Here is an 18,066-nt window from a genome sequence, read left to right as displayed (position 1 = left end):
CTCTGAAATTTATTAAGACTACTCTCATCATTGCAATGGACAATGGGTAGATTAAACAATCTTGCTGTGTTATTAACTGAAAGTATGAAAGTTAAAAAATTAGATTCAGAGGAATTTTACAGATAGGTTTACAGAAAATCACAGGAATAGGAGAATATTGTAGAAGTGAGTCATGTCGCAGTAGTCTGTTGCTTCATCACATATAATGTATAGTAAGCATTTTTTTACTTTCAATATATATATATATATATATATATATATATATGTATATACATATATATATATATATATATATATATATATATATACATATATATATATATATATATATATATATATAATGTGTGTGTGTGTGTGTGTGTGTGTGTGTGTGTATGTAATGTGATCCATCCATTTAATTTTTGATCAAGAGTACCTATTACATAATAGATTTATGAAAGTTATTTTCTTCTTGTATTTCCACGGTTATATTTTACAATTTCTACACGGACATGAATTAATGCCTTTTGCATAGCTCACTTTATGTTTTTCAGTTTTATATCTGTAATTATACCAATTTTGTAATTACAAATGATAATAATGTACCTGAATGTAACAGAATCACAGATACCTTTATAATGACTGATTATCCACCGCTGATCTCAGAATATGCCCTAATACTTTTCTCATACAGTTCCAAAATTCTTAGGCATATATGGGCTCGCTCCAATAGCCTAGTGTCCTTCCATATTTAACAGTGGCCCCTTGATGCCCAACCACTGGCGTTCGTACAGATGTTAACATTGCTTTCGTGCATTATCACTTTTATTTGTACTTTCTATCCTCATATTACTTACATCTTATTTCAGTGATGATTAAATAGAATACAGCTAATTGGAAGAGGAAATACCAATATAGATAAATATAAAAAGGTATTGTGATACGATTTGGAATAGTTGGCTGCGTAAAAGGGGAGCCAACAGAACTGATTAATAACGAACTTTGTTATCGCTATTATTATAGTATTTCAAGCATTTATTAAGATTATTACTATTATTTTGCTATATTAAACTTACTAAACAACTAATGATGATAATAAAATCTCATAAATTACTAAAAAGAATTTATAATAACACTTTGTAAATGGTAAAATAAATTGGTACTTAGTATCGCCGAGTCAATCCAATCTTTCGGTGTTGTTTTGAAATGAGAGTTTCGTGTTGTACTCCTGTTCTTTTGCGTTTTTACCCCTTCAGTTTGGTTGATATTGCATCACTACGCATTCTATTGATAGTGAATGTGTCAACACCCCTCGTACATCCACATTGGGCGTATAATTTTCATTAAAAGCTACATTTTTCAATTGTAAATTCTCAGTAATGCCACGTTGACAAAAAAAAAAAAAATAGAAGACTAGAAAGTTTTCTATTTTCATATCATGATGATGATGAAGACTAGAAAGTTTTCTATTTTCATATCATGATAATAATGAAGACTAGAAAGTTTTTTATTTTCATATCATGATAATAATGATGATGACCCTGGCTTCCTAGGTTACAGTGACACTGATGATGATTATGAAGGAGTGGTGGCAAGTGCATGGAAAGGGAAAACAAATAAAAGTTCGAAAAGTGATGAAGTCCTATGAAAACGTGGTCAGTGATAATAGTGAAGAGACGTTTATTGAGAAAGTAAAGAAAATGCTAGCCAAGAAGTGGAGGTCTTCCGTGTCAAAGGTAGAAGTATGGGAGAAAAACGATAAAACAATCTGGGATGATTTCGAGGTTGTCAGGGGTATTCATCGTTAATGCTCCTCTCCCTCTGACCTTACCACCAGATGATAACATGGATTACGTTTACCTGACCAATAGGCCTACTCAATGATCTACTCTTCGCGGCAGAACGTAAGTACAGTATCGTAAGCTCTTGTTGTCTTTAACAAAGTCAATGTTACTGTGGTGTCTTGTGGGCTTTTCTCTTCACAAACAACAATAACCTCATTCATTCTAGTGTTTTTACATTACTCGTGTTGTAAGCAAGCTGTCAAGCTTATTTGGTTGCTTTCCTGCAAAGTTACTGTTACTTTACAACCTTTGAAGTTTCTCTCTTCCACGGCAACAATAACTACATTCATTTGGGCCTTTTTTGCAACGCTGTGTATGTTGCAAAGTAACTATTTTTTTTATTGTGTTGGTAGGTTTTCTTTTTCAGAACAGCTGTAACTTCATTCACTTTGGTGTTTTTCAACATTAGTTATGTTCCAAAGCAAACAAGCAAGATACCAAGCTTATTCGTTGCTTGCTTGTAAAAATTATGTGATTTGACAACGAGATAATTTCATTGCAGCATTTTTCAGAAAACATGTACTTTCATTTTGTCTGGATTAACAAAAGCAATGTTGATTTATCATTCCACGCTATTTTATTCTTATTGCAATTTATAAGAATATTTTGGTAACATACCTTGCAATTGCTAGCAACTTCAAGGAATCTTTAAGCGGTAGAATTTTTTTCATTGGAGCCATACAGTGTATCGTATCATGGGATAATAGACAGAAAAATATAAGTTTTTGTTGAAAAAGCAGTTCGTTATCACGTGTTGAATATTGCCAAAATTTTAACATGATTTTCTCCAGTTTTCAAGAGTTATATTGTAGCATGTCTCATTTCCTTGACTGAAGAAATTATCATTTTCTAAGGTTTTTTTTTTTTTTTTTTTTTTTTTTTTTTTTTTTTTTTTTTTAATTATACCTCCTACATTTGGTGGATATACAACACTTTTATCAGGTAAATAAGTAGGGCTGTTTTTCAACAAATTAACCTCTCTAGTAAAATTCTCGTCAAAGCAGATCAATTACTAAGAGTAAGTAATCTTAGTTTGAAAAAAAGAAACATTGAAAGTTAAAAATGTTTCGGCCAGCTTATATAATTACTTTATTTCAAAATCTTTCAGGAGTTGTGGAAAAAGTAATGGCTATTTTCAAATGAAGATTTAAGCTGTTTCTCTATACTAAAACATTCATGCTACCCCTCTCATTGAGTGTTCTTCAACTTATTATGGGAATTACCTATTAGACTCCTTTCATATGTTTCATGTTTGTGTTCAACTCTGGTTTTCCAAAATGTTATTACTCGCTATACTGTACGTCTCTACTATGAAAGGAAGGCTTCCCGGAGAAATATATCTGTATTTAAGGAGACAGCCTATTAAATCAGTCCAGTCATAAGGGTTTTAGGTTGACAAATCAAGGTGATCAGCTTGCTTGGGGGAGGGGTATTGAACGATTGCTTGCATCAATTTTGTTCTGCTACCCTTACCTAATATAAAGTTGATACAGGAAGTTTCATAAAGTTTTAATCATTTTTATTTTCTTATAATTATTTTACTGATTTTAGATGCGTTGCTTTAAAACCTAGGGACTCCCTTAGTTTTTAACTGAATTTTGAAAGCTAAATCAATAGATACTCACAGCTTAATGGTATATCAGAAACCGTGGACAGAATTTTGATTAAAATAAATATAAATCTATAATTCATATTTATCTTGTTTTATTATTAGATTATAAAATTAAAAAACAAAACTCAAAATTTGGGTAATATGAAAATGTGACCACGGTTTCTTAAGCAAAAGTTATCAAGGATTCCAAAGGTTTTTGAACGATAAAAATCCGACAACAAATAAAAAAAAAAAAAGCGTTTGAGTTTTAAAGTCATTCATGTACTGGAAAACCTACAATAGTTTTGAGATATCAAAATTTCAAGTGTAAATGCATGTAAAGCTGTAAAATTATTGTTTTGTTATTATTGGCATACTTCTATGGTACCTTTGTTGCAAGAAATTTAGAAGTCATCAGCATTATAGCCTGGGTACCTTATTAATTGAAGTCTCATTTTAATTAATTTTCTTATGGAGTTCTTGAGCTTCTTCTTAGCCTTCTGATTTCCTTCCGAACTATTGCTTTTTTTCTGCAGTTAAACCAATCTGCCCTCGACCATGTTGCTTTCTTCATATCCAGTGTCGTGTATCATCAGGAATTTCCACCTCATTATCTCTACTCTTCCATTTCTTAATTGTCATCATCTGACAAATAGTTTAAAATCATCGTCATCACAAGGCCATTAGAATCCTCATAATCAACAAATTTGTTTTCAGTAAAAACATCGGCTGGTCTCGATGGGTGAGGGCTTGAGCCTCGTAAGTTGAGTCACGCCATCAACTACTGGTATTTATTCACCTATTTTAATTTGTTTCTCCAATAGTATCCATTTACTACTTTCTGTTATCCTTGCACGGCTTTTCTGTCTACTCCCAAGTCATTATTTCCTTTGCATTTTACGTAAAAGGTTATAAAAGTAATCAACAGAATAAAATGGGCACTGTCTGGCTGCTTTCAGAAAGCACGTGAACATTTAGGGAAATTGAAATGTGTTACAAGATGTACAGTATAGTTGTCTCTATATCTTACGTCTTGTTACCATTTGACGATAGAAGGAAAACATAATTATCGTTTACAACTGTTAACAACTCTGTCAAGTGCATGTAAATTCAAGAACAACGAAAGAATATTATCATATTGTGAGTATTTTGTATTATGGATAATTAGCTATTTTGGCGTAGATAGAGATTTATTTTTTGATAGTATAGATCTTTATTCATATAATTCCAGTGTTCTTTAATGAAAATGTGTTGGTATTCATTTTTACAATGAACTCGTTTCGCTGTGTAAATACAGTATATTAGCTATTATTCAATTTGCTAATAGTACTATATACCTAATTATCTTTATAACTAGCTTTATATTTTCATATTGTTTAAGTTAAAGGTGTGCTACCATTGAACTTCAAACAGAGCAATTTTGGTCTGCTTTCAAGGCTATAAATTGGCTTATTTCCCTTAGACGATCGTGAAAATTTCTCTTTAATTGAATTGGATTATGGCCCATGAGATAAGGGCTCATCTCAAACTGTAACGCTTGTGGGAAGCGGATAGTATGTAAATTACCACTTGGATCGGGAAGTTGCCATAATAAATCACTGACAAAATTAGTTAGAAACAAACACTCGTGAAACAATCTTTGGTAATTTCCTATTTTTACACCTGTTAGGAAACTTGTTATGTCATAATCAGTTTAGGTGATGGATCTGAATTATCTGATATGTCAGCATGTTAGATTTATTGGCAGTGCGTGATGGAAATTAAAATAATAATAAAAATTCTACAGGTAGTTTCGATTTTCTCTGGTTTGCGTCTCAACCACATAGATAATTGTTAATTCGTATTCTAAAAATTCGTAGCGAGGCTGACTTGCGTGGCTTAAAGAAAGTAAAAGTTCACATCTATTATAAATTGTGTCCAGAAAATTTGGTCCCAAAATATTCGGTCCCAGATAATCCAGTTCCACAAAATTCAGTCCGAAAAAAAGTTTCGTGTACTGACCCTGAAAATATTAATATTAATGAAAAGAACAGAAAAATAGTTTTATCAGCAGAAGTGTACATAAACTCGTGTTCATTCAAAAATTAAAGGCGTTTATAACATTTCAGTTTGTGTACGCAAATAATGGAGAAAATCAGTTCCAAGAAAAATTCGGTCCCAGATTTAGCTCATTAGAAAAAAAAGAAGTTATTTTATTAATAAAATACAAAATTATATCAATTTTATAAAAGTACTTCTCAGGGCATAACTGTGAAGTTTTACTTTCAAAGTGTAACTATTACCCAATTAATATTTTCTTCATTTTAGTTGCAATAAGAACATAGATAACAAGAGGGAAAAGTTATTCAATTAATGAAATTTCGTTATACCGTATGTTTCTTTTCCGATTATCTACCTTAACATGAAAAACTATTGAGATCAAATTTCAGCTTATTATCTTGAAACCGATTTTAAGCTCCCTTACAGGGAATAGAAAAAACTTGCTAATTTACAACAAAGAATAAAGTAAATAAACTAACCAATGAAAAATCGAGTAAATTCCTAAAATTCCTAAAAGTTGGAGTTTGATAAAAAGTTCATGTTTAACCTAAGCTAATATTTTAGCATGAAATTTGTTCTTTAAGACAGTAAATGAAAAGGAAGAATAAATAACTTAAGACAACAGATACAAACCAAGAGATGACATTCAATATAATTGCAGGGCTGTGACCAAAGAATGGTTAATTGGAAGGTTTGTTGGCTCTGAACTATAGAACTGCTGTAATAGAGAAGGGTTTAGTGTATTTTTGAGAATGCTCGTGAATGTACCTTGTGGTCATTATGAGGCCAAAGAGGAAATTTAAGAAGACTTCAGTTGTTGATAGGATTACGAGCTGACCGCCACATATATATATATATATATATATATATATATATATATATATATATATATATATATATATATATATATATATATATATATATATATATATATATATATATATATATATATTTAAATTATATGCATATGCATACATGACTAAGAATTATAGTGGCTAAACTTTACTAACATTACTTGAACTAGAATCCTGCTCTGGATCCGGATCATCTCCAAATTTAATGGGGTCGCCCAGGACCTTAGATCTATCTGTGGTGAAAATTGCGTCAAAATCCGTCGAGTAGTTTGGACGTAATCCTATCCACAGAAATGGCGAAAAAAGAATGCAGATTCGGGCTAGAATCCGGATCATCTTCAAAATTTAATGGGGTCGTCCATGACCTAAGATCCGTCTGTAGTGAAAATTTCGTCAAATTCCGTCGAGTGTTTTTGACGTAATCTTGTCCTCAGGCACAGACTGACATGAATAAACAGACTCTGTCAAATAACCTTGGCGGAGGTAATATTGCGGCAAACTTGAATGAATTTCTTTAAATTTTTGGGCTTCGTACCTTTGAACAGAAATCAAGTATAGTTGCATCAGAAAAGCTTCATTTATCCAAATTTTTTTTTTTTTCAGTTAAATACTCGAGGCTAATTAGTTTATTGTAAAATCCTTGGTCTATCTTCCCATTTAGTAAAACTTGGTTTTAATTTACGAATAGCCAGTCTGACTTAGTTGTGATATTATTAGCATCAAAATATAAAAACGTTCCATATTAAGATATTTCCGTCAGTAACACTCATTAGTAAATATACGAACTTTTTTACCATTTTATGGATCAAATGAATACATGCACTACTATATAAGAACTGTTACACCTTCTATGACCATGATCTTTAACGTTTATAAGTAAAACTTTAAAACATAACAGATAGAGAATATGTTGTTATTTATCGTTGTGGAGATATTCTACAAATATGCAGACATCTATAAACAGGAGGTAGTACTCCAACTTGTGCCCCAGAAATCTGGAGCTTCATCTACCAGCAGTCAGGAACCCGTGTGTCGGCTGCACGACAGCTTACGTGCATAGAGCAACATATACCGCTTGCCAGAGCACAGGAGCAAGGAAATAATATTAAATTGTGAAGGAAATGAGCTACGGTGGTGCAAAGACCAGTTGAACTAAGTGATTAACTAGATAATTAAAATAATGTACACATTGGCTGTGGTTGCAGAGTAACCAAAGGGTTCCTGGTTGGTGGGCAGAGTGCCAGATTTCGGAGATATAGGTTGGAAATCTGTAATTGGGAAGGAGTGTCACCATTACGTTACAGTAATTACTCTTTCCATCATCCCTACTTTTACTATATAGTGGAACTGAGGAATGGACTCCCCGGCCAATGTTCTGCGATCCATATGGCCTAAAGATCTTGAGGTCTAACTTTGAATGGAATAGAATAGACAATTAAAATGTTATCAATACAATGTTAATAATTTAAACATGAGGCCACTAGCCTCCTGGCTAGTACAGTGGAAACGTGTTCACCTAGCATTCACATAGCAGCAGTTCGATCCCAGGCCAGGATCATGAGTTTTAATGTTTACTTGGGAGGCCACTACTGTGTTTGAGGACCATAGTGGAGCTTTGGACTTGCCCGTCTGACGTTCTGATGATACTAAAACAGAAACCAGACACCTTCACCTCTTTCACTATGAGGATCTAAACCACTGACCATGGACATTTTAAAGTTGTGACATACTAGACCTAATTATTATATATAATTAATATAGTAGCCGGCTACGATGCATTAACACCTCCCAAATCAGTGACATTCACATAAACACCAAAGTAACTTGATGAATAACACTATTATAATATATTGCTACCAGAAATACGTATTACTGGGTACATAACATATAACAACTTGAAAACTTTAACCTTGATATTTAAAGGGGCTCTAGTTTATTAAGAAACTACTATAATCTCTCGATAAGCAAAGGGCAGCTATGAAGTATTAAACTGCTAAACACCTTTGAGCTTGACTTTCGGCCTCTGTGTCGATTGGCCTTTGCCAAGTGATAAAGTTATTTAGAAAACTGTATATATACTATATATCTATCTATCTATCTATCTATCTATCTATCTATATATATATATATATATATATATATATATATATATATATATATATATATATATATATATATATATATATATATAATATATATACATATATATATATATATATATATATATATATGTATATATATAACTTTTGATCAGCTATATCAACATTCAATATTTTTTCTGCTCCAGAATTTGAAAAAATTATCCCAAGAAGAAATCCTTTCAACCTAAAGAGTATTTTGACAAAGTTCCAACAAAGTTTGTTCTTTGGATATCATATAGTGCTAAAACCAGACATCGGATAATCAAGCAAACAGGCTGACAGGTAAACAGAACAAAAATTATAACATTTTTGTTGAAGATGATAATGACGATGCTAATATACAGTATTTTGTACATATCGAGATTCAAAGTCGTTATATTTATAGAGTTCTGAGAATGATATTCACACGATTTTTGAAGACTAAGTGGATACGTTTTCATGAGAATATGGTCAGGAAATATGTAATATCAAGTAAAAACTTAAAGCATTTTATAGTAGTAACAATATATTCTTGAATTAATATAGGACCCAATGTTTTCTCACACTCTAATGGTAAGCGACAAAGATGCACTTTACAGAACAACAAAAGAAAGCGCTAAACTTACAAAACGAAACATTTTAAAAACAGACTTCTGAGAAGTTGCTATTGAAACTGCAATATGCGATGTGAAGTTTATTAAAGTAATGAAATCTTCAAGCCTCTTATAAAATTAGAGTGACGTTACTCTGCAGAATTATGGAAACCTTTGTAAAAATCTCCTTATGAAGTATCTGTGACTAGATATAATTAAACCCCGGCCACCAATTATAAAAGAAAACACTTGTCAAATATCAGAGGTAAAACAAAAGCTTTTACAAATGAAAAAATACGCGGAATTTTCCAGCTATTCCTTTTCAACACATCTGAAAATAACATAATTTCCTCATATATCAAAATTAGAACAGAAAAACTTTAAAATATCTTTAGTTGAATCAAAACATGAGCAAATTACGTACCGTACAAATACGCATTAATATATTCCATAATTTTGCATAAGCTAACTAGTGTTAAGAAAGCATAATTCAATGTGTACTCTAAAGCCTGGATAATAAAACAGGCTCCGCAGACAAAGGAGAAATGGACCGACGTTCCCATTGTTTGACTAGTGGCTGAGAGAGCGTTGAATAAGCCGTTGCATTCACTGGTAAGTAAACTTTGGGAGTGGCTGCAATAACTCAAGGAAATATCTCACAGAGACAGGAATTTACTCTGCAGTGCGAGAGACGGATTGGCAAGGGATTGCCTCATTGCAAAACCTCGTATACATCATGCAATTTACACACGTACACACACACACACACATATATATATATATATATATATATATATATATATATATATATAGATAGATAGATAGATATATGTATATTTGTATATGTATAATGCATACAGTGTATATATATCTACATATATATACATATACATATATATATATATATATATATATATATATATATATATATATATATATGTACAATCGTGAATGTGGGTAAATATTTATGTATGCATATGTATATATACAGTACATATGTACATTTATGTATATATATATATATATATATATATATATATATTCATGTATGCACATTTATAAATAATTCTATCCACATAGAATTATATAACCATATACTGGTTCAATGGTTCTTAACCTGGGGGCCATGACCCCAAAGAGGTCCATGGCAAGAATTTAGGTGGGCTGTTGCAAATTATACATTTCTAAATAATGTTAGAAATCTGAATAAAAAAAAACTTGCATCACTGTCTTGGTAGAGAAAATATTCTTTTTCAATTGATTGAGTTGACAATAAAGTTTTGTTACATGATATTGTTACGAATGTATGTGTATGTGCGTATGTATGCATTTGTGCGAAATTGTAATTGTTTGTGCAGTGTAGGTGTGATAGAAAACACGGAGAACGAACGGGTATGAGACGGGTGAGAGACACCGGGTGGTGAGTGAGGGTGAGTCACTGGGAGACAGAGGGATAGAGGCGATCGAATGATCCCAGTTTGGCCTGGGATATCATCACGTAAACATGTGGGTATAATTGATTCTGAACCATATTGTACAGTAGTGCACCAACTTTCACGACATCCACTTTCGTGGTTCTCTGTTTCACGGTATACCTTAAATATTCCATATTTCACACTTAAGCGGCGAAAAATCGCGTGGCAACTGTTTTCCGCCATGTTGGATGACATCACGGTTTTTTCGTCACAGTCTACCGCTTCCTACCATTGTGTTCATACCTCGTTCTATTGTCGTGTTGCCTTGACACTTCTGGATACCTGTTTGTGAATATATATGCGATTTGCTTGATGTGTGTTATATTATTGTAATCATTATGTTGGGAAGTTGGCGCGGCTGTGGCGTGGTTCAACGTGGCGTTGTTGTTTTGGTAGATTTTTGGTGGTTGTTGAAAGATTAGAGCTTTGCGGTCGGAAGGTTGTTTTCTGTTGAGGTTTTAGTTGAGATATTGGTTTCTGCTTATTGTCGAAAAAATTCATATACCTGTTGTACTACTTTTTGATGTTGTTTCTCTGCATTCTAGATATCTATGTGTTTATCATTTTATCACTTGTCCTTTTCATCTGTCCTTCATTATCATTCTTTTGTCTTATCATTTAATGTTTGTTCTGATGTTCTGTCTTCTTTATTTTCCCTAGATTTGTGATGGCTACTAGTGTTACTAAGATTCGGAAATACAGTAAAGAGTCCATTAGCTGTGGATTTACATCAATCCTCGCTGATGGCATCGAGAAACCTCAGTGTGTACTGTGCTTCAAAGTGCTGGGGAACGATTCTATGAGGCCTAGTAAGTTGAAGCATCATTTGCTGACCATCCATCCACAGTATGCTGAGAAAGACCCCGATTTCTTCAGGTGCCACGAAAGTAGTTTGGAACAACAGAAAATGGATGCTACTGGTGCTTTCCAACAATAGACCTCAAGTGTAGTTGAGGCATCATATGAGGTTGCCCTCGAAATGGGAAGCAAAAGAAGCCCCACACACAATTGGTGAAACCTTAATTGAGCCATGTACTTTAAAGATGGTCAAGCGTGTTCTTGGAGATGCAAGTGAACGTAAAATTCAACATATTTTCTTGTCAAACGACACAGTGAAGTGGAGAATTAATGTAATGTCAGATGACATAAAGGAAAAATTGATATAGGAGATCAAATCGTCTCCAGTTGGTATGTTTGCAATACAACTGGATGAGTCAACGGATGTGAGTTCTTGTGCACAGCTACTTGTGTTTGTTAGGTATGTTTTCTTGTGTGATATCAAGGAAGAATATCTGTTATGTACACATCTTGAGATCACCACAACAGCTGAAGATGTGATGGAAAAGCTATCTTCTTTCTTCAAAGCTAACTGTATCCCATGGGAAAATTGTTTTGGAGTCTGTACAGACGGGGCTCCAGCGATGCTGGGGTCAAAATCAAAGTTCCAGAAGCGTGTCAAGGAAGTAACTCCGAATGCCAAGGGGGTTCATTGTATGATCCATCGTTTTGCACTGGCTTCGAAAACCTTCCCTGATGAACTTTACAAGATCCTGGAGGCAGGGGTCAAATGCATCAATTTTGTAAAAGCTAAACTCTTGAACTCTCGCCTTTTCTAGAACCTTTGTAGAGACATGGATTCAGAGCATGAAGCTCTCCTCTTTTACTCCAAAGTGCACTGACTTTCCAAGGGCAATGTTGTGAATCGAGTGTTTGAATTTCGGGGGGAGCTTAAACTGTTCCTGGAAATGCAAGGGAAAGATGATCTGTTGAGTCACTTCAATGAGGTTTGGTGGGAGCCACGTCTTGCATATTCAGCAGATATATTTGAGTAGCTAAATAGGTTGAATCTGAAGCTACAGGGCAAGGAAAAAAATGTGTTTCACCTGATGGACTGTCTTCGTGGATTTCTTGCCAAGCTCTTGAATTGGCAAAGGAAAGTCGGTGCCGGGAATGTTGCCATGTTTGAAAACCTTTCAGCTGTCCTTGACGAGAATGAAGATAGTCTGCTTGACCCATTACTTAAAACTGAAATCACTCAGCATCTGAGATCCTTGGAAAATGAACTTATTATGTACTTTCCAGAATTCGAGGAGGAAGAAGGGAACTTGGTAAGGAATCCATTCTCTGGCACTCTTGATATTACTACCATTCCCAGTGATGTTCAGGACGAGTTCCTTGATCTCAAACATGATTCTGCTGCCAAAGATCTCTATGAAGAAAAATCTCTGAATGTATTCTGGTGTTCGGTGCATCAGTCATATCCAAAAGTTAGTGAGATTGCACTTCCAATACTCTTGCCTTTTTCAATTACCTATTTATATGAGTCTGGTTTCTCCACCCTTCTACAAATCAAGAATAAGAGCCGGAATTGATTGGATGTGAACCCCGACATGAGATGTGCATTGTCAGTGACACAACCTCAGATTCGTCAACTGACTGAAACGAAACAATATCAGTCTTCCCACTGATGTGTGATAAAATATGCAGAGGTTAATTGAACTTTTTCCCATCCAAATCAAATTTGCTACTGTCTGCTACTCTTTTGTAGTCTAGTGATGTAATTCAAGCATATCACAGAAATCTATCAATATAAGATAATTATGACTGTAAACTTTGTATTAAAGCAAAGGTGTTCTCTTCATCATCATTTTATTTATTCATCTCTTTTTTTTTTTTTTTTTTTTTTTTTTTTTGGCAGAGTGGGATTTGGGAGAAAAATGAAGGGAGCCACACGAATGTTGAGAATTCATGAAGGGGGAATGGAGTGAAAAAGGTTGAGAACCACTGTTTTATATAAATACTTATACATAAGCAATAAACCACAGGGGAAATGGAGATACTGAGTGAATCCTGACTAGTTCGTTTTGAAAGTGTCGTAGAGACAAAAGTATTTAAGATTCACTTAGTAGTATATTCAATTTTCTTCCCGTGGTTTCTTTCATCTCAGGAGAATGTGCATGGGTGAACTTATGAGTGATAGTCCCTATCTGAATTCGGTTAAACAAATCATTAACTCCTTACTCTATTACAGTGCTTTGACCCTGTGTTTTTAGATCCATGTTGCAGTGTGACCTATCACAAACCAGCAGAATTCAAATTTAAGGTTACCTAATACAATGCACTTGCTGTTATGTCTGGAGCAAACCTTATATATATATATATATATATATATATATATATATATATATATATATATATATATACATACCGTATATATAATCATCATCTCCTCCTCTTACGCCTATTGACGCAAAGTGCCTCAGTTAGATTTTGCCAGTCATCTCTATCTTAAGCCTTTAAATCAATACTTCTCCAATCATCCTCTCCTACTTCACGTTTCATTGTCCTCAGCCATGTAGGTCTGGGTCTTCCAACTCTTCTATAGCCTTGTGGAGACCAGTTGAAAGTTTGGTGAACTAATCTCTCTTGAGGAGTGCGAAGAGCATGACCAAACCATCTCCATCTGCCCCTCACCATGATCTCATCCACATATGGCACCCGGGTAATCTCTCTCATAGTTTCATATCTTATCCTGTTCCTGCCAATTAACTCCCAATATTCTTCTGAGGGCTTTGTTCTCAAATCTACAAAACCTATTGGCTATTGTCTTATTGTCATACCACGACTCATGTCCATACAGTAACACCGATGTCACTGAACTGATATATAGCCACATTTTTTTGTGTAATTTCAGGCGATTTGATTTCAAAATTTTACTTAACCTAGCTTTTATCAATCTTTCATTAACTCTAATTCTAAAGACCCCGTATTGGAAATCATAGTTTCTAATTATTTAAATGATTTTATCTCAATAATCCATTCTGCCTCCAATGATATTTCATCTTCCATTGCATATTCCGTTTTCATCATCTTTGTCTTTCTTCTATTTACCTTGAGCCCAGAGGAAGATCCTTCTAGTGTTACGTGCATTTCCTCACACTAAGTGATCTACAACCTTTAACTTGGCATTCCTCTGGGTGGAGATGTAACATATTTGCACCTTAAACCATTGTCTCTTTATATATTCATACGAAGCTGGTCTAGCGTAGAGTACATAAGTTAATTAGGTATTTTATTTATGTTTTCATATGTGCATTGAAGAGGTGAATAGCCAGCTCTTAAGATGAGTTCCTCTCATGTAGGTATAAGTTTGTTATGTAAATTATGTAAGACTTTTGTCATTAATTTCATTGTATTTTGCATTCAAGTCAGTATATGTAAATTTACGCTATTTTTAAGAATTAACTTTTTATTTCACATATTTTGTTATGAAGTCTTACGTAATCTGTTTAGGAGTGCTATATGATCCATACGAGAAATGAACAAGAGCTTATATAGCTGTTTTCTATACCTTTATGGGGTGTTGCGTCATGTTTGTTAGAAAATACCCAAATTTTTATATGTGCCACGTGTTTTGGAGGGTTCTCAAAAACCTTAGTGTTAGATTTTGTCTTTTATTTTTATTTCCGAGGACAAATATGGGTGGAGCTAGCTAAGAGAGAGTCGTCTCGTGTTGTATTGGTACGCGTCCGAGAGAGCAATCATTGGCAATCCTTACGCCCTTAGGCTAACCCCCAAGCTTCCAAATCTTGATCCTAGAATCTTCTGGAAGGAGCTAATTAATATACATATAAGCGCCCCCAGGGATTTGTGGGGCAGAAGAGAAACAGTCGTCCTGTGAAAGAGCCAAAGTGCCACTCTCTCACTCTCCAAGTGCGTTTAGTGTGTCCTCACCAATGTGATTCTGTGCCCCAACGTAAAACGTGTGTTGAACCGATACGAAACACAAAAGACGTGATTTTGAATTTATTGTGTTGTGGTGAGTGTTGGTATTGTGTAAATTTTTGTAACAGGCCAGCAAGTAAATACGTGAAGATCAGTTACTCTATTTAAGTTCTTTAAGGGTTTAAGCATTTGAGTGTAATTATTTCGTTTGTCTTAGTCTAAGGTTTTATGCAGATTTAATATTTCGAGTCAAGTGATTATATAATTTTCAGAGTGTAATTATTTATTTTGTTTTAGTCTAAGGTTTTAAGTAGATTTAATGTTTCAAGTCAAGTGATTATATATGTTTTGGAGCGTAACATTTTTGTCTTTTGTTCAGACTTAATATTTCGACTGATTTATTTTTTCTTATGTAAATTCTTTCAAAGTGCTTTAATTTATATAGAATATATTTATTTCAATCACCAGTGTTTATTTCATACTAACTTGTATCCTGTTAATGAATCGAAGAAAGAAGTGGTTTTGAATAACTCTTAAGAATAATTAACCAGTTTTGTTTTTAGTGTACTTAAGAGACCTTTGGATATTGAGTTTTTTATACATTGCTCTTTGGGAGTTATATAATTGTCTCAGAGGTTGAGTATTAATATCTTCAAGTGTAACAGATTTAATGTAAAAACAAACAGGTGAGTTTGGAACTCAAGAGGGTTGTGTAGCCTGCCAGCCATAATATATGTAATATATTTTTTGGTTCCCAGATGCATGACTATAGTTTTATATATATATGTATATATATATATATATATATATATATATATATACATATGTATATATATATATATATATATGTGTATATATATGTATATATATGCATATATATTTACATATATATATTAATATATACATATGTATATGTACAAATTGACGATGTATGGTAGGAGTATGCGATGTACAGTATATTGTTGCCACTAAGCTGGAAGGTAATTTTGACCGAGCGCTCAGAAGCGGATTTGGCCCGGAGAAGGTACGATAATATGAAAGCGCTTGTTCAAATTAAAGTTTTACTGATACTTCCTCATCTTTAGTTCCAACAAATATATATATATATATATATATATATATATATATATATATATATAGATAGATAGATAGATAGATAGATAGATAGATAATGGCCTTAGCAGGGCATTACTCCTGTAACTGCTGTATAAACCCCAGGAACAACATAACGTCCTTAGAATTAGTCTCTATTCTTGCACAGAACACCCCTCAGCAACACATTGTACCCCTACACACATTGTGTCACTTAACCCCATCTTGTATGCACTCTTGTACTTCTAGAACATCAAGGATCTTCCTTTCCAATTCATATATCCCTCCATCTATCCAAGTTCTTCTGAGTCTTGCTCACCTCTAGCCTTCTGTCACTTTTGAATTATACACTTTTCTATAACCAACTGTTATCTATTGCTTCCACATTACAGAACTACCTCCTGATGTTCTAATACTTGCTTTCTAATAAGCTAAACTTTTTACATTATCCGTGTATCAAATTTGTCTTCCTATCAACTCCTATGATACCGCAAATATTTCACATATGTTCCTTTTAAGAAGCTGTATACTTAAAAAATAAAGCCTTTTCCAAACACTTATACCCACAAGATTATCTCCATTCTCATTTATGGTAGGAACTTCATAACTACTAACTACTTTTTTTTTATCTGACTGATGTTTTTGCATTTTAATTTAACAACTAAACCACCTAGGCAAAGATTTAGCCGCTCCAAGAGATCTTTCATCATCCCTTTTTCTTATTCCTGGACCTCATGAAAAAAAAATTGTCATGATATCCAAAGGCTTACCCATACAATCCTTAAATTAATACTTTTTGTACTCCCATTCACCCATTGACCATACCTTTCACTACAGATGCTACCCTTTCCCTTAAACCTATACCTTTCATATCCCCCTACAATCATTCTTTATTATTCCATTTCTGGACAAACTACCCTCTTACTTTTGTTTCAGTTATTACCAATGTATCCAGGTTTCTTTGACTAATTAAGTCTCCTATATGCCTTCTCACGTGCACCACATCAACACACGTTCAAAGTTCAAAACCCCCAAAACTTAGTTGCCTACTTATTTGTATAATTTACCTACATGGTATGAGGCTGCTAACCCCAATACTCCAGACCATAAGCAATTTAACACAGCGCATAGCGAGATGAATAATTTTTTTTTTTTTTTTTTTTATGATTTCTACAGTGATTGTCATTCTCAGAAGACGAAGATCATTTTATTTTTACGTGCATTTCCTCTCACTAAGTGATTTGCAACCTTTAACTTGGCATTCCTCTGGGTAGAGATGTAACATATTTGCACCTGGAACCATTGGCTCTTTATATATATATATATATATATATATATATATATATATATATATATATATATATACATGTATATATATATATATATGTACATATATATATATATATATATATATATATATATATGATAAGCTAAAATCTCCCACCATCACCAATCCACAGTGGCTTAACACCAGACATGAATGGACATGTCTGACGTCTTCGTCCCACAAGGTACTGGAAGTGTATATATGTGTGTATATACACACACACACACACACACATATATATATATATATATATATATATATATATATATATGTATGTATGTATATATGCATGTATGTTTTACTTTGTTCATATAATTAAGACGTAATGTTTGTATGTGTTTGAGAGAGAGAGTATGAGTGAATATGTAATTGAAAAATAAATCCGATTTAGGTTAATAAATACAGAATGTTTATGTGATGCACGCG

General features: G+C 33.4%; 1 protein-coding gene across 1 annotated transcript; it reads left to right on the top strand.

Moving 5' to 3' along the window:
- The first annotated feature begins 11,163 nt into the window (after window positions 1–11,163).
- Window positions 11,164–13,608, top strand: LOC137654013 (SCAN domain-containing protein 3-like). Its single transcript, XM_068387647.1, has 3 exons — window positions 11,164–11,416; window positions 12,579–12,763; window positions 13,528–13,608. The coding sequence occupies exons 1-3, from the start codon at window positions 11,164–11,166 to the stop codon at window positions 13,606–13,608; spliced, it is 519 nt and encodes a 172-aa protein (XP_068243748.1).
- Window positions 13,609–18,066: the final 4,458 nt, after the last annotated feature.

This window comes from Palaemon carinicauda, chromosome 15, assembly GCF_036898095.1.
Source record: "Palaemon carinicauda isolate YSFRI2023 chromosome 15, ASM3689809v2, whole genome shotgun sequence".
Lineage (NCBI taxonomy): Eukaryota > Metazoa > Arthropoda > Malacostraca > Decapoda > Palaemonidae > Palaemon > Palaemon carinicauda.
The sequence above is the reverse complement of the archived record's forward strand: the minus strand, read 5'-3'. Positions and strand labels throughout refer to the sequence as shown.

What these genes read in the sequence shown, in the direction of transcription:
- LOC137654013 (XM_068387647.1), top strand. Translation starts at nt 11,164, where the DNA reads ATGGCTACTAGTGTTACTAAGATTCGGAAATACAGTAAAGAGTCCATT. An exon ending in ACAGAAAATGGATGCTACTG is followed by an intron (nt 11,417 to 12,578) that starts GTGCTTTCCAAC and finishes TGTACTTTCCAG; the next exon opens with AATTCGAGGAGGAAGAAGGG. An exon ending in TGCATCAGTCATATCCAAAA is followed by an intron (nt 12,764 to 13,527) that starts GTTAGTGAGATT and finishes ACTCTATTACAG; the next exon opens with TGCTTTGACCCTGTGTTTTT.